The sequence below is a fragment of the Zeugodacus cucurbitae genome, chromosome 2 (genome assembly GCF_028554725.1).
Source record: "Zeugodacus cucurbitae isolate PBARC_wt_2022May chromosome 2, idZeuCucr1.2, whole genome shotgun sequence".
Classification (NCBI taxonomy): domain Eukaryota; kingdom Metazoa; phylum Arthropoda; class Insecta; order Diptera; family Tephritidae; genus Zeugodacus; species Zeugodacus cucurbitae.
The window spans coordinates 50,355,380-50,374,037 of NC_071667.1; the positions used below are offsets into that span (position 1 = coordinate 50,355,380).

Here is an 18,658-nt window from a genome sequence, read left to right on the forward strand (position 1 = left end):
TCCCTTAAACCAAATATATTTTCTAGAATGGAGCAGGACCTATATACATGAATTATGACTATACGCCGAAGCCAGCATTAGTGGTCCACGTAGCCAGTTTTTTTGGCAGTGATGGTTGGGGTCTGAATTTAAAAAAACTCTTCGGAATACGTTTTCTTAAAGAAAGTTAGAAAAGCTGTAACCTAAAGTAGATATAATGGAGCCGTTTATAAACAAGCTAACGTAATAAAAATAATATTCTTTCCACGGAGCAATTTTTGTTTCAGATAAAAGCGGTATTTATTGAAAATTCTTTTGAAACAAAACATACATTCTTCCTGAAGAAACAGCTGCACCAGGAAGAAAGATAAAAAAATATTATCGTAAAGAAATATATACTAACCCGATAAATGTTCTTATATCTTTCACATCCATGCAACTCTGCTAAGGCGCTGTGCTGAAAATATAATTGTACTTACTGTGAAACAACTGACAAATCTGAAATCTCTCCAATAGAGCTTTAGAGGAGTAATAAATATATCTTATGAACACACTATCCTACCCTGTGCAACATATTGCGAGAGTATAAATACCCGTTTCCTAATGGATATCGATAATACCTCGAACAATGAATTGTGCTTCCAAACTTGTACCTAGCCAAAGTATTATATAATTAGTTAATGTGTGTAGTAAATTTTCTGAGATATTACTTTACTAACTTACAATAAATTAATATGCAATAGTTTATAATTTTTTGTTTGTATATTTTCAGATTAAATCACGCTTATAGCATTTTCGAATCATATTCCATATTTTTGTTATCAATATTATTAATGTAGATTTATTTTATTTCGAAAGTACACATAAGAAATAGAGTTCTTCTTTTTTACTAGAGTATACTAGTGTATATAAATATTTTACAAGAAAAATGCTTTTCTGTGATATCGCTTTTTTGATATAAATAAGCAGTAATATTCAGAATGTAGTAGACCACTGACATGCATATATTATATTAAGTTTTCAAAATTTATGTATATGTTCGAATATTAAAATTACATTTTTGTGTTTTCACGGTTTTAAAAAAGGTTGTTTTTGAGTTTTTTTGATTTACTATTTGAATATAATATATATATAATAATGTTGAAATATTAGCAAGTAGAAAGTATTCCATTTGCCATATTTATTTAAGCTATTTAGGGAAAAAGTTGTATTTTATAATTTTTATAATTTGTTTATATTTATGTGTTTGTAAATCCGTTATAATTATACATAAAGATGGTAAGAATAATTTGCTAAGTGGTTTTATGTACTAATTTAATTTTTTTTTATTAAAAAATTATTTAATTTAATTTAATTTGTTGTTGAGCAAGGACGTTTCGCTGGATATTGGCGCACACCAAATTTCTATATACATTCATTTTTATGCAAATTTATTTATATTTATTGTTGCTTTTTTCGTGTTTATTGATTTTAATGAAACACTAGTCATAACAAGACTTACAAAAATATTGTTAAACATATGTGCTTGTTACCATTTACATAAGTGTGGCTTTATAAGCTATATAGTATGCTGCAAAATATACATACATTTGTATATATTTGCTTTATGAATTATGATTTTTTAAACAAAAATTTATAAAGAACTCACTACTCTTCAATCAGCCTTACTTGAAACACGTTTGACAAAAACAAAAAAAATTATTAATCAAAAGAAAATTGATTACGATGGTTGGGGTTATGTGCCATGAGAGACGACAATTGATTTACTTTTTTTTCTTAAAAAAAAAAAACTTATAGCTTCTTTTTCAATGCAGAGCACCGTAAATTTTGCCTTTTTATAGAGAAAAAAAAAGTTTATTTTTAAAACTATTTGTTTTGTTTTTTGCAAAATAACATAAAAACAAATTTTAGTAATAAATCAGTAATAATAATAAATGAATCAGTAATGTAATTTTTTTGTAATATTTTTTTATTTAAAAATTTTTTGGTACATAAATTTTATATTTTATTGTAACAAAATGAATACACACATTTCTTTTTTAACATATAACCTATAAACAAATTAGAATTTATGAAAAGCAAAATTAAAAAACTAAAAATCAAAAATAAGAAATCATAAGCAGCTAAGTCGTTAGAATAAAAGTTATGCATTACTTAAAATTTTATTTACTAAGTGACTATGCAATTTTTACAGAATTGAAATGTTTACAAATAGACTTATTGCGAATTAAATATATTTAATGCTTGACATTTTGTGCTAAAGACGTGAGCCGAAAGGGAATTTTGTTTTAAATTTTTTGTTAAAGTTTTTTCTCTATTTTGTTTTTTTTTTTTGGTGAATTTAAGTTTATAACTTTATTTTTACTTTTAAAGCTTCAGAACTGTGACAATTTTGTTTTTTTTTATTTAAGTTAAATTTTTGTTTCTGTGTTTTTGATACCGAAAATATCACATCAACGATTTTTTGAAATGCTTTAAATGAGTTTTCAATGTGATTTCTACAATAATTCGTTACTTTAAAACTTAACTAATTTCCAAAAATAATAATTTTGAATATCACAAAATGTTCAATGTCCAGCATTAACGCTGATTTTATAATTTTTTTCCATAAATTTTTATATAATTTGAGGTTATGTTTTTGTTTCATTTACGTTTTTCTTTTTTTTTGATGTTTTAATTATAATTTTCAAACGTAAAAAATCTTATACAAAGTTACGAACAAAACTTAATAAGAAATTATAATGATAAAACAAGCAAAAAAATATGATTCATGCGCTTTCGTAGCGTATAAACTAAAAAAATGTGCAATAAATGTTTTTTTTTTGTATGTGTAAGTATTTATACAATAACCAACTTAGTTTATATATATTATTTAGTTATTCTTCATAAAAATAGGATTCTGTGTAGCGAGTGCACATTACGCCTGCCATTAGTGGTGGTGCTTAGCGATTTTCCTTACGCAGCGCGTTTACTGTGTAGCGTTTGCAGTGAATTGACACTTAAAATTAAATTCTAAAAAACTAAGCGCTAAAATTAAAGCCAATTATTAATATACTATATAAACAACTGTAATTCGTGAAGTAGCATGATTTTACTTAAAGCAATTTATATATATGTGTAAATGTATGTATGTAAGTGCTGAAAAGACCAGCTCGGTTGCACAAAGATATTTCTATACGCTTAACAATAACAATAATAAGAGAACTTTTTCAAAATTATTTATCAAATATATTTTTTAATTTTTTTTTTTCAATTTAATTGTACCCAAATAAATACGTTTATTGCTTTAATTAAAAAAAAAAAAATTGAAGTTCCCAACATTTTTGATTTAAAAAAAAATATTTTGCAATTTGTCAAAACTATTTATGCGAAAAACTTTAAGTTAGAAAAACAGAATTTTTATAGTTGTTGTATGCAAGTGTTGTGCATAAAAATATTACTTAAAATTTTAAAATTTAAAACTTAAAATTACGCAGAACACTTTTTTGATTTTTTGTAGTATTTGCACTAACTTAACACAATACATAACATAATAGCACATAACTAATAGTATATATAGTTTATTTAGTAGCTACTTTCACACATTTAATATTTAAAAACATATTCATAAGTATTTTAAAATTGAAATGCATTTGAGGTATATTGATTTTTGTTTGTAGTTGCTGCAAAATAATCTTTGCTTTGTTTCACTTAAAAACACTTATAACATCTAAACAAATTCTACATAGTACATTAGAGCTAATAATAATTAAGCGGAAATCGAGCGCATAACTTAAAAAGCCCAAATTAACTTCAAATTGCTTTTGCAGTAAGCAATCCAAGGGCACGATATACACAAATAATTACACAAATGAAAGTTGATTTATTTGACACACTGTAGTGCACGAGTAATTCATCAGTCACAATGCGTGCTCTTCTCTGCCACACAAGTTATTGCAACTCTTCTGCTGAGTACCGAATATATGTAGTACGAGTAATCGCGAGTAATGCTACTAACGGAGCCAGTAACTAATTGTTTAAGGAACAAGTGTTGTGTAATATTTAGCGTAGACTCTTAAACACTGCGTGTATGCATATTTTTTTTACTTACTTAATTTCTAACTAATTTATGTACATGTTTAATTAAAATTCTTGTAGTATTTGTATTATTAAACTTTGATTAACACCGAGCAAGTTTTTTTGCAAAGCGCTTTGGATATATTATTTAATAAAACCGAATATTCTTGCTGATTAGCATTCAAATTGTTTGAGCACAAAGATTTGCAGCGAATCTTAATGAGTAGGTATGCGCTTTACACATATGTATGTACGAGTCTCAAGTACATTTGTTAGAAACCGAATTTAATTGCTATTGTTTTGTCAAATCTTTTATGTTTAATAAATTTTTAATTTTTTCTTAGTTTTTCTTTAGCATAACGGTACTTTTGTAGTAGTAAATATATATATTTTTTAATTTCCGCTCAATTCTTCCGCTTCGGTTATACTTTAGACACCTCACTTATATATGTATATTTAATTTCATATTTTAGCTGATTTCCTTTAATTCTTAGCTTATAGCTAATTAATTTTTTTTTCTGAGTTGTGTTGTCTTGCAAATATTTAGTTATTTGAGTTATGATATTTCTTTCATTCACTTAGTTAACAGTAGCCTGTCTTGAAACCATTGATTTTAGCTTTAGTGTTGTTGATTTTATTATTTAATGTAATTTAAAATTATTCGAGGAGAAGCTTGCGTCAACTAGGGGATGCAAACAGTTGGTGTAAGCATAAAGAATATTTAATCAAAACGGTTAAAGAGCAAGTCGTAGAGAGGGGTTGAATTTGATAATAGTTTGGTGATTTGGAACAGAAATGTCAAGATATAATAAATGTGGTTGTTTTTATAAAACTATTTCTTTATTTACAAATAAAAGTGTAGCTCTGAAACTTTTATAGTTAAAAATAAGCGACTTGTAATTTGTTTAACGTTGAATAAACACAGTACATTGTAATTAAACTGGTTTTAAGATTTTTTCATGAAGTTTTTAAAATTATTCTTGTATTGTTTTCACGGATTATTAATATTGGAATTTCAGTAAATTGTTTTCTACAGATTTAGATTGTAATAGAAAAATATTAATAGTCTATAGTGTAATATTGAAATGTTATTTACCGATTAGTTTCAAATGCTACCTAATCTTCTAGTATAAAGAGAGATTTGTATAGGATAATTTTTAGTTGCTCTTTTTTGAATATTTCATTTATTTATGTAAGTTGAATTTGTGGTTATAATTCACTCTCCTAATATAACCTTTAAGTTGATTTGAAAACCTTAAAATTTCACTTTATGTAGTTTGTTTGAATATTGATCTATTTTATTAAAAGAAAACATTGTTTTTGAGTGCGTGGGCTGTTTTGGGGTTAAAATACATGGAGTTACTGCCAGAAGGAGAGATGCGTGGCGCGCTGTTTTGGACTCGGCTATAACCGCGTAAGCGGTGTCTACGCCAGTCAAGAAGAAGAAGAAGAAAAAGATTTATAAGTGTTTTTTACACATTTCTTAGCGACTCAACATAATTTTTTAATTTTTATTTTTATTTTTTAATAATGCACAATAATAAATATTTGCAAACTCACTTGAAAATATCGACGAATTTTTTCAAAAAAAATATATTTTTTTAATTTTTATTATTTAACTTATTTAACTAACTATGCATATCCGCACTTCCTTAAGAAGCAGAAGACCCTAACAAGATATTTAAATTATGCGCATATATTTTCACAATTTTTTTTTAATTGCTATCATTTATGTAGATATATGTACACTATACTCTATATGTACACATAAATTTAATAGGACACACTTATTACGAACGCCGTTCAGCATATGAAACGTACTGAATTACAAAATCTATTTAATATTATATTAAGCATGCATCTAAGCACATATATATATATATATATTGATGTATATATGTATTAATAATTATAACAGTAGTAGCAAACATACATTTATATGATACATATGTGAGAGCGAATGACAATTGAGCTCGCTTAGTTTTTATAGTTGTGTGTTTGCTGCTTTTGGTGGAACAGTTGGCGCTTGCTAGCTTTCGGTGGCTGCCGGTTGACCTGCTGTTGACTGCATGCAAGCTGCAAGGTTGCAAACAAAAAATGCATATATTTTTGACCGTTGTCTTGCTATGCAACCGTTATGAACAAGATCACTTGTTTTTCTTCTGCTCGAGCAACTCTATGTACATATATATTTTCACAGACTCTTTTCATTCTTTCTGTTTTTTAGTAATTTTTGGCGTATGTTCATATGTATATGTATGCGTGTGTATATTTCTCACTGCCTCTTTTGCTAGTATATATATGTATATATTTTAATTGTAGAAGTATGTATGTAAATGTGCTCATTTCCATTTTAGTTAATTATTACACTACATGAGCGATTGACAATAATTATGTTGTATGCAAGTGTTGTTTAAGAGTTTTTTTGTTGTTTTTGACAATTTTTTTTTTAAATATTTTTGCATACATACAAACATATGTGTATGTGTAGGATGGTTTGCAACAGCCCGCTTCAGTGGAGCTGGTTCAGTTCAGCCTCTCTTTGTGCCGTCATCGTCGTTTATTGCCATTGCTGCGCTACTTACAAGGTTGGACTCAATTTGAGTAATCTTTCGGGGTGTTTCACCCGCAGGTGTGAGCGCAACGTGTCGATGCGACTGTACGTGGCCGGACAGTAGGGGCACAGTGAACGCTGTGCGGTGTGCGAGTGAAAGTGATGCCATCGATTGGTGACCTCCTTGCCGCAGGAGCGGCAACGCCACATTGTGCCCGGTTCGCGTGATTGCGTAAACATATTATGATAGGACATTTGATGATGCGAATTGTGTACGATGGCGCTGTTGGCTCCTTGACCGTTGCCCAAACCTCCCGGCGACGTTTGATTGTAGAGATGTGACGGTGGGCCGCCGTTAGTGTTGTGATTGCCACCGCCCGCGCGTATAATGTCGAATTGATGGTATTCGTTTTTTAACGCCGCACTCAGATGCATGGTGAGCGCGTGTGGTGGTGGTGGCGGTGGCGGTGGTGAACCGGATGATGTGGTCGATAGCGGTGTAACGGACAGATGATGACGTCCCAATTGCCCTGTAACCAACGAAAAAGAACACACACCACGCCATGGAGGGCGATAATCAGCCCGAGAGAAACAAACAGAGAGTAAACAGAGTGAAAAAATAGAGGAAATAGTACAGTAGTAGGTATTGGCATGATGTATGCATGTATATATGTGTGTGTGTGTGTTGTATATGCTGGTATGATATCATAGTATATGTATGTATGTGCAACTAATTTTTAACTTAATACGACTATGTTGGACTTAAGTGGCTTGTTTATGGTAGAGAAATCGCCTTTTTCGCATATCGCACGGTTGTTTCTATATGAGTACCTATGTACATATTTATGTATGTGTCGCTGTTTATGTATATGTGTGTGTATAAGCGATGTATAAACACAAATACAACGAAAAGCAAAACTATTGTGTATTCAATTATATAAATACATACATACATATGTACATATGTACATGTCAGTGTAAGGTAGTATATGTAGATAGAGTATTGGTTATTTTTGTTGTAATCAACTTTAAAACCTAAATATTTAAAAGCAAAAGCCAAAAAGGCAACCAACTTTCGATAATTTGTAATTTCCAAAGTATATCTGAGTTCGAAAGTTGTTCTTGCGATTAGCAGTGTTATGATATGGAATTGTGTGGAGTACCTATATGTGAGTGTGTGTGTGTCTCAGAGTTGAATATTTGGTGTGAGAAAAATGTGCTTAGAGGAATAATAATATAAAAGTTATGCAAATAAAGTATTTATGTATTGCAATAAATGTAGAGCTTACATTACAAACACGCCTGTATTTGCATTAGAGCGGGTTGTTCATCAACGTGGTAAAACAAATCTTAAAACTGAGGGAGCTAACAACGTAAGTAAGACAACCTATATAATGCAGATCTAGTGAAAGCTAAACTCTTGAGCTCTAACTCAAGTTTTGGATTTATGAATATTAGTGAGAAAATATCCTTACTTGACAATGACCATTCTGTAAATTGGCTCACATTTGATAAGGATAGAGTAGGATATTGAAATCAACACTTAAAGTTGAATACATGTGACAGTCAGGAGTGATTGGAGCCATATTCTTAACGGTACATACATTATTTATTATAAACAATACTTATATTCAGATTATGCTTCCTTAGCAGAGAGTAATTTTTTGAAATTTTTATTTGTTTAAATTTTTTTCTAATAATGACTCAGTTCCTAGTCTCTCAATGTAAAGTCTTTACAACTCTCTTAAAAATATAAAGTATTGATTTTAGCTTTTTAATTAAGTCAATTACGTCTACAAATACCCACAAAAGCTGACCCTCCCTAATGCAAATACGTAAGCTGTTTATATGAAAGCAAATACTATTTTATTGCATAAAATGTCCAAATAAACTTTTGTCGACAAATATTACAAAGTTTAAAGTTTTATACGCAAATAAAGTGTTCATACTTTCCGAAAAAAGCGTGTAAGACAAGAAGAAGAATAAAGACATTTTAGACTAAGTATTTATGTATGTATGTGGATATATATAGGGGTATTTATGTGCAAAACAAATAGTGATATCGGTGAAGAATGCAAAATTTACTGCTACAATAGAGCTTTAAGCGTTTAAATAAATGTAAAGAAAGTAGAGATACAACTAAAGAGGCATAATAAAATCGGGGAAGAAAAAAAATTAAAAAAAATAACCAATTATTATAAATAATGTGAATAAACAAATTACTTATTGTTTAATTGATGCACATCTTAAAAGGCAGAATTTAAAAAGTTTCATTACACTAACTTGTACTTAAAAATACTTTTTTTTACTTAATTTTGTATAATTATTTTCAAGGTAAGCACTCTTATGTTCATTTAAAAACAAATATTATTACTTCAGATTTTTCAAAATTTAAATTTTGAAACTGATTGCATCGATTTTTACTTTGAAAATGCACAAGTCGCTCAAATACTTATCTAATTTAAGAGCAGACATTTGAGTAATAGAAAGCGGCATTTTGAAACCCGAGTTCTTGGCGCCCATTGTTATCATATTTGCATTGCTTTTGACACAAACCAACTAATTTGAAATTTTTTAACTAATTCAAAACTAATTTTTTAAATTTTTTTTTTCGATTTTGGTTAATTACAAATAATTATATTTAAAGAATTTGAAAATATGTGTGGTTTGTTTAAAATTATTATCTGTTTTTATTTGGATAGAGCTAAAGGAGCAGACGTTTCTTTAATGCGAAAAAATTAAATTCTTATACGGAGAAATACATATTATTGTTCACAAAATTAGGATTTTGCAGTGAATATGGAAATATAAGAAATACTCCTGTGTGTAAATGGTTAAACAAAATATTCAAACCTAAGACAAATGATCGTAAGTGTTTCAGACAAAAATTCCTCTGTATGTAAATTATGAGAAAATAAAAAGGTGTTGTGTACATTGTTGCTTCTAAAACACAAAAACAAAAAAATAAGTCAACTCCAATTATATAAAAAATAAACATATGTATATATATACCACTAAAATAGTTTTATAGAAAACAACAAAATTTAAAGAAATATAAAAATACTATTTGGTAGTTATATAGGCATGTACCCTAAAACACGCCAATGCAGTTCAAATGGTAATCACTTTGCATTATAAGTATATATAAAAAACAAGGAATTGAGCCGATGATTTTGAAAATTCGTTGTCTGACGATGACACAGAACACCAAAAAATGCGTACACATGTTGTAAATATAACATCATTTTGTGTTTATAAATACACAAGTATACCTGTATTATTATGACTAATAGTTGCTTAAAATATAACATTAAATACGTATATGTATAGTTTATTTATAATTGTATGGGGAAATGCAGAGTTTGGAAGCACAATTCATCACGCACAAGTCACAGCCTGACGCTTTTTGGCATTGCTAACCTCAAAAAGCAAGCACAAAATGGAGGCCCAACAGTTTAAAAACACTAACTAGAGTGTAGATATTAAAAAAAATATAATGCGTTTGCAGTTTTTCCTGTTTGAAGTGGTAAAAAAGAAAAAAATAGCTTTTTTGAGATTTGACAGCAAATATTTATTTTTATTTACAAACAGTTATCCCACAGTTTCATAACAACTTTACTAACTACGCAGTTGACGCAGTTATACGTGTAATTAATGTTATTTTATTTTTAATTTTTCAATTTGCAGACCCTGTTGTTGAAATTGTTAGTAAATAAAAAATAAAAAATTAAAAAGAAAAAAACGAAATCAAATTTCGTTATGTTTTTTCCAGAAATGTGTAATGAAAACGAATAACAAATAATAAGCCATTTCGTATAACTTAGTAATTCATTTTATTTGAAACCTTGCTATACGTTTTTTCACTCATTGTTTTTTTTGTTGGTTTTTACATTACTAATACTATTATTATTAGTTTTTTTTGTTATTATTTAAATATGAATTTTACTAACTCCATACAACGCACGTCAAACAAAGACTGTTTGTTATACAATTTTTGTTTCTTTTTTTGTGTTTTATAAATTATTTTTAATATAAAATGTTTATTTAACAAATGCTTACGTTTTACTAAAATTCATGTATGTTGTTTTTGTTTGTTTTGTTGCATGCTTTAACAGCTACAGCTCATTAAAAATTAATTTATGCACTTTACTATAAATAAGTTTGCTTAAAATTATCGTTCACTTATACATGTAAAACCGACGTATGTTAGAAAAGTTAAAAATTGGTATAAAAAATTGCGAAATTTCATGTAAAATAAATGTGCAACAATTCCTTTGTTTTTTTTTTTTTTTGTTTTTTGGCTGAATTTGTGAAGTTTTGTATTTTCAGTTTATTTTTGTGTAAAATGCTGAATTATAAAAAATTTGTTTGCATTTGCATAAAAAGAGATAACGCATGTAGTCTTCTGCTAGTTGAATTGGTGATTTCTTTTTTTTTTGTTAAAAAAAACAACATTCTTATAATTTATTATTAATCTTTTTTTGTTTGTTGTAATACATAAATTTTGTTCGTTTGTTGTAATAGTATGTTGGTAAAAATATAAATATTTTAATTTGTTTTAGACTGTGATGTATATTTTGTGTTGCTTAAAAGCTTTATTTTGCACTAAAAGTATATTGCAATAAATAAGAAATGCATGCGTTTGCATTTGTTCTACCATGCCACATAACGGTTTCAGTTATGTGCGCTTAACAAAATTAATAGTTGCCAACTTACAATATAATATATAGTATATTTATATTTATTATTAATATTTAACTTGTATTAATATAAACATAATTTGTCTACTATATTTATTCAACTATATAAAGTTTTAGCAACAAAAATAAGTATTAAATATATAAAATATAATATCTGCTAAAAATTCTTGAAAAAAAACAAAAACATAATTGGCTCATTTGTGCTGACAACCAATTACAGTATGAAACTGCCAATTAAACTTTCTGCTTAACTAACACTCGAAAGTTAAAAATTAACGCTAAAGAATTGTCATTAAACAAACATATACTTCATTGTTGTTGTATTGCTAAAAATAAAATTATTTATTTTGTTTTAAAAAACGCATTTAAAATGTATAAACTAGTGGTTATTGCACATACGGTTCATTCTCCCTCAAGCAGCAGACTGCCGCTATTGTTTAAGCATTTTCGTTTCTGTTTCTTTTCTTGTTTCTGTTTCTATTTCTGTTTTAAACAGAATTGCTATAAACAGTTGCCTATCCCATTAATAATTAATTAAAATATACTTATTGATAATTAAAAAAAAATAATAATAATTAATCTCGCTGCAAGTTAACCTTTAAATATCTACATAATTAACAAACATTTTTCGCTATAATTCGTTTTTGGATTTAGCACCATAAAACCTTGTGAAAAAGTTTATATGCACATATATGTGTGTGTATGTGTGTGTGGTATAATGCTGCCACTCAGCGTTATAAGCACCAATCATCAGTGTTGGAATATTTCAACTATTTTCCCACGCCTCTACGTCATCTATACATTAGTCACGCTATCACATGCCTTAATGATAACTACATAATGCCCGCTCACCTCTCACCATCTCTTAAGCAAGTATTTGTTGCCTCAATTGCTATTTAATCATGTGTGTGTATGTATATCTATCAAAAACGTAGTTATAAACTTAAATTCATCAATTTTTGTTTAATGTTTTTTTCTTTTACACTTTTTGGCACTGAATATGAGAATGTTGTTGTTATAAAGTGATAAAATTGAAAACCATAAAACACGTGACAATTCCATAAATAATTTGTTTTCGGTAGAAATTGTCCTTGCAATACTAATTTAAGACTTTGGTATATACGAAAGAGTGTGGAACTTATTTAGAATAGGGTTTCAAGAAGTAGTCGTTTATACCATTATGCATTAAAAAGCTGGACTCACAATAACTGTCAATAATCTGTCAAAATGTGCCGACACTTTTCGGAGTTATTGTAGAAACTCCAGAAAAGAATTAATAAAATCATTTCGTTCCTAGAATCATAAGTTCACTGAGAGAGATTTTACTTAAAATTTTGCTTAAAAATGTGATGTAAATTCTACTTTCGGTTGTAAACGTGAAACGATTGATTATTCCATTTGAAAAAAAATATATATATAACCAAAAGTTAACGGTTTTCTTGTGTTGTAGTGTTTTCAGGGATATTTTCGGAACTCATGGGTTCACGTGGAACAGAGCTAGTATTGCAAAGCACGAGGAGGGTTTGTACAGGCATTCGTTTTTGTTTTTTTATTTCCTAAACAGGTGATGCCTTCAATGTGAATATATTTTGTGCCTAAGGTACTATTTTTTTAGCGAACAGCGCTGCCATATGTGTCAAATCTTGTATTCAAAAGTATAATAAATTATAAAAAAAATATATATTAAATTTCTTTAAAGCAAATAAATTCTGTATTTTTGTCAAGTGATGTGTGTTCCTAAATCTCTAACGTTGCTGTGCGTGTTGTATGTGTTCATGTATGTGTCTATGTATATGCGTAAAAGAGCATGTATTAGTGTTTTCGTGTTAATAAAAATATTTTGTACATCAGTTTTAGTAAAACAAAGTTTTTGCATAAAATAATTAGCTGCTTCAACTAATTACTATACGTATATATCCTGCTTATGATATAAAATAATTGTTATAAAAAAATTAAACTAATTTTAGTATTTATATATATAACATTTACATATGCTTGGTTTCCAGTTTTTGTCGCTTGAAACCTAAATAAATATGTTCAAGAGGCTTTGGGCTAATTTCATTTTAAATATTAAACTAAAGTTAACATACTTTTGTAGCTGGCAGTAAATTTTGTGTGAAAAGTCATTTGAATCTATGAGTAACTAGTGTAGAATAAAAAAAAACTCAGGTGTGAGTGTTTAAAAAGTGATATCAACTTAAATATTAAATGTACAAATTAAAATAAAAAATGAAGTAGAAATTAGTAAATGAAACTTTCGATAAAACTTTCTAAAGAGCTTAAGGCAAAACATTAGAAAAAGCTCTCGATAATATTTTTGAAAGAGCTTTCAAGAGTTTTCGATAAAACTTTCCAAAATGCTTTCTAAAGAGCTTTCGACAAAACTTTCGTAAGAGCTTTCGGCAAAGTTTCCGAAAAAGCTCTCGACAAAATTTTTGAAAACTGAAATGTTTCCTCACATTTCGCCATAATTAATGAAACAAAAATTATAAAAAAAATATGTGTAAACTGCTATAAAAATAATAATAAATGTTTGCCACTCACAAACGCTGCTTTAATTTCTTATGTGTAATTGCAATTAAAAAAGAACTCTGAACACAAGTGTAGCATTAGAAATAGAGAAATATTAATAATAATTATTTAACATATTTTATAGCAATTCAACTGCATACAAAATGCTTAAATACCTGCAAGGCTAAGTTAATATAAATTCTTAATAAATACTTTTATATAACTATATGTATGTATATATTTAAATTAAAATTATCTAGTTAGTAAAACTGTTATTGCATTCTACTATATACTATCTATATATGTATATATGTAAATGTATATATAACTGCTTAAAATACTTAGTAAACTAAAAATCAAATAAAAAACGATTTGTAAAAACAATTAAAAACTTATACTCTGCGAGTATAACAGTTAAAATAAATAAATCTCAACTGATCAGCCTGTTGATGCCGCGCGACCGCTTACATTGCACGTTTGTTTCGTTAAATATTCTGCTCTTCCTGTTGCTAATATAAATACAGTAGTTTGTTTTTCACTTTTCATGCAAGTTAAAATTTTTGCTTTTATACTACATTTGTTGCCATTTAAGTTAATTGTTTTTTGTTTTTCATTTCTTACGACGTTTATAATGGACACAGTTGACATTCTTGTTTATTTGCTTTCGTGTTATATTTTTCTTTGTTTTCGAAAACATACATTTAAAATGCAATGACGTTTTTAAGTGGCTACAATTTGTTTCTTGGATATTTTTCTAATATTTTCTATAACAAATTTCATATTTTTCTTTACTCAGTTATTTTTTACACATACATATTGAATTGATGTGGTAAGTAAGTGCTCCACTTGTGTGTATTGAGTTTTGCTTTCTTCTTCCACTTCCAAATTTTTATTTTTCATTTATGTATAAATTCCATTTAAATATTTGGCTAAATTTTTGTTTTCATACATTTATAACATTATGTGAATCATTAGGGTGTTCATTATTATTCTTTCAAAAAATGTTTGAGATGATAACCAACGAAATCATCGCGACGTATATTTTGAGCAAAATTAACTGAACAAATTATATTTGATAGCCAAAAGCTGCAAGTAGTATAGTTTTGTAATTTGAGTAAATCATTCATTTGAGCTAAAAAAGCATACAAAATTGATATCTAAACAGAATTTTTTAAATTGAACACCGAATTTATTTATAAAAATATTTTCGTATCTATCAAAGGCTATATAAAAGTTAAGATTTTCAAAATTTGTAACAAAAAACATAGTTGAAAATTTAAATAAATGCTGCTCAATTATTCAAAGGGATAGGCAAGTAGTCCTAATGGCATACCTTTGCTTTTACATAAATAATGTGTTCACTGCTTGTTTTGGAATATTTTTCAAAGCAAAATTCAACACGCTTTAAATGAAGCACATGTAGGTAAAAATCTTGTTATTACATTTATATGCACAGAGTTGCCACCCTTTAATATTATTTTTATTATTATTTTTATTTTACCACTGAAAAACGTCAAATATTAATTTGTTCAAATGCATCTACACATAACACACATTAGATTTTCGTAGTTGGTAACTCTTTTGCGTTTGAATATTTTCTTACATTTATTTGGCAACTCACACAATATTTTTTTTTCGCTTTCTTTGTATGCATGTGATTTTTTTAATTATAATTACTTTTAATAATTATTTGTGTTTTTTTAATTTTAATTTTTTTTTTAGTTTTGTGAAACCTAACGGTTGTTGTTTGCATGTTTTGTTTTACATAGAAATCACATCGAGATATTTGAGTAAATATTTAATTTTAGTTTTTGTTTTTATTTTGTTTCTTTTTTTTTTGTGGAAATTACTTCTAATTGTGTTGCACACTTAAAACTCTAAATCGATACATCTAATGTGAAACCTTTGTGAATGTTGCTGCGATATACGCGTACAATTACACTAATACATACGTAATCACACATGCATTTTGTTCTAATGTGACTTTAATATTTCTATATAATTTACGATTTTGCACTCTAATAAATGCAAATATGCAATTGCTTTACACATTTACTGCCGTTGATAATTGTTGGACGTGTTGTTGTATATATGTATATATTCCATTTATATATGTATATATACATATGTATATAGACACAAATCCCGGCGAATTGACAAATAATACTTGGCTTAACAACTTTTTCGTTGAAAGAGTTACCAAAAATGTTTTTCGTACTTTTTTTCTTCCACTTGTATGTGTATGTGTGTGTGAGTATCTTGAGCTGTGTCACTGCGTGTGTGTGTTTTATGTGTAGTTTTATTTTTTTTCAGTTATTTTGTGTATATGTATATGTTTTCTTCTTGCTAATAATCAACTGTTTACTCCAGCGCCACTTGTGCAACATGTTGCGGAACATTTTCGCAGCCAGCAACATTCTTCAGTTTCTCATTTCCCAACTCAGCATGGGCTGGTGTTATGTTTGTGTTAGTGAGCATTGCATCATCGTTATTGCACTTATTGTTCATTGCCGTTTGCTCTTGGCAATTGCTACTCCTTTCTTTTTGGCGTTTCGCTTCGCTAGTTTCTTCCAACTCCCCCAACTGCTCATTTTCTACTTCCTCTTTTACTTTTACATCCGAATTGGCCGCTTCCTGTCGGCTATGTGCTCTGTTCACTTCCTCTTTGTTGGCCTCTTCAAAATTGAGATATTTCTCCGCACTCACGTGATAATCCGTCGCCATTTTGCCACTAGCCGGCATTTCCTCGTCATCGCTGTCGTTGCTTAACAATATGGCTTCGTTCGGGTCATCTTCGGCTTGTGTGCGCGTGTTATTTTGGTTGTTCCTGCTATTGCTGCTGCTGCCTTTATTGCGTGCGCTCTTGCGGTCTCTGGCCTGCAAGCGTCGTTCCATTTGTTGCTGTTGCTGCTGTTGTTCGTAGGCGAATTGCTCGCCACGCCTATAGAAATCAAAGTTGCGCTCGCGCATCGCCGTTGCGTGGCTGCCATAGTGCGGATTGGCTGCGCGCGCATAGTAATTGAATGGCAGCTGCGACGTCGGCGCATGCGCATAGTTTGGTAAATGTTGTTGCTGTGGTTGTTGCTGTTGCGTATTGGTGTGTGGCTTCGGCGCCAGCGCCAATGAGAGCGGTGCTGGTGGCGGCGGCGGCGCCGACGCTGGTGTAAGTTCATCGACATTCCAGAGAAAAGGATTTGCTGTAGCTGCGCTTGCAGCTGTGACTGCAGCGGCCGCGGCGGCGGCTGTGGCTGTTGCTGTCGCTGTAGCTGACGGTGATGAGCTGTTCAACATGTTGCCATAATTCCAGCCCAAATACTGGCTGTATCATTCACTTGTCGCATTGTGTTGCTGATGTGGCAGCACTTGATATTGCTGTTGTTGCTGTTGCACGCTGAGCAGTTGCTGCTGCTGCTGTTGTTGTTGTGACAAATTGTGTGCATGTTGTTGCAGTTGTTGCGTTAAATTATGCGCATGTTGTTGCAATTGCTGTTGCGTCTGCGCCTGTTGCTGCTGATGTTCACGTTCACGTTCGCGCTGCTGTTGCGTCTGTTGATGTTGTTGTTGCTGCTGTTGCTGTTGTGCTGCATTGAAAGCGGCTGCTGCCGCCGCCGCCGCCATTGCTGCTTGTGACGCGGCTGCGATTTGCGTGGCCGTCGGCGATTGCGCCGCCACAGCGGCAGTCGCGGCTGCGGCCGACATTAGATTATCGAATTTGCGCGTATCCGGATTGTACATCGGATGCTTGAATTTGCAATGCGTGCGAAGGTTGTCGCTGCGCGTGTAGGTGGCGCGACAGAGCGGGCACTCGAAGCGGCCGGGAAAGTGGACGTGATAGTGGTTGCGTATGTGGGTGACGACCTTGCCGCACAGTTTGCAGCGGTGCAGGTTGCAGCCGCCGGACAGACGTTCGAACGTGAGACGCATATGCCAGGCTTTGGAACCTGTAACCAGTTGGAATGTGGAATTTACAGTAGTGGGCAACAGCGTTGTTCGGTATTGGGGGTTTTGCAAATTTATTCAATATAAAATTTTGAATTTTTTGGGTTCGAAAATTGTTTTGCATCATACAGATTTGTCAAATGATAGGGAATTTACAAAAAGTACATATGTAAAAACGAATTTCTGTTAATAATTTCGTAAATGATAAATTATCGCACGCGTTGAGAAATAAAGGAAGATTACAAAAATTAGACGAATTGAAAAAAAAGAACTGTTTTGTTATGGAAAACTTGTAGAAAACAAAAATTAATATAGTGCAAAAGAGATAGTGGGGCAGAGGTAAGAATGGTGTGAGAGAAATTGTGAAATAGATAGGGTGTAAGAGGCAGTGGAGGAGCGATGAAGACGTCGGGTTACACAAAGGGTATGTACAAAAAAGTTTGCAAAAATATATTTAGGTAATGTGCACAATTTCGGACTAAGGTTTCGAAATAACAGCCATAATATGTACATACATACATACATACATTGGAACATTTATACACACATACATTTAATTACATATCGATTATTCGTGTTTAACCTTAAAAACTGACTTATTGCACAATATGTAGGTATGTGTTAGTGGCGAGTGGCAAATAATGAGAAGAGTGTGATTTTATTATGAAAACCTGTTCAACAGTGTTACATTAAAGTGTGAGTAAATTTGAAAAACCATTGAAAATGATACCAAAACATATATTTACAAGTATGCCTAAACAGATTTTGGACTTTGTACGAGAGTAAATTACTAAAGAAATTTATATAATTTTAAAGATTGTTAAAAAATCTGCAACTTTCGTATATATACTTCATGAGAAAGGAGTTAAAATAATATAGCTTAATACAGTAACAGAAATTTATTGATGCATTTTTTACA

General features: G+C 30.0%; 1 protein-coding gene across 2 annotated transcripts in view; it reads right to left on the reverse strand.

Moving 5' to 3' along the window:
• Positions 1-6,423: 6,423 nt before the first annotated feature.
• LOC105216802 (sex determination protein fruitless) overlaps positions 6,424-18,658 on the reverse strand; it is a 185,995-nt gene continuing 173,760 nt past the window's right edge. Inside the window, exon 8 of one of the 2 annotated variants that reach the window (XM_011191472.3) lies at positions 6,424-7,119. In XM_011191472.3, coding sequence (XP_011189774.1) covers positions 6,617-7,119 — 503 coding nt within the window. In that variant the 3' untranslated portion in view covers positions 6,424-6,616. Of the gene's footprint in view, positions 7,120-17,124; positions 17,742-18,658 lie in introns of those variants that run through there. The other variant, XM_011191471.3, reaches the window with a different exon arrangement.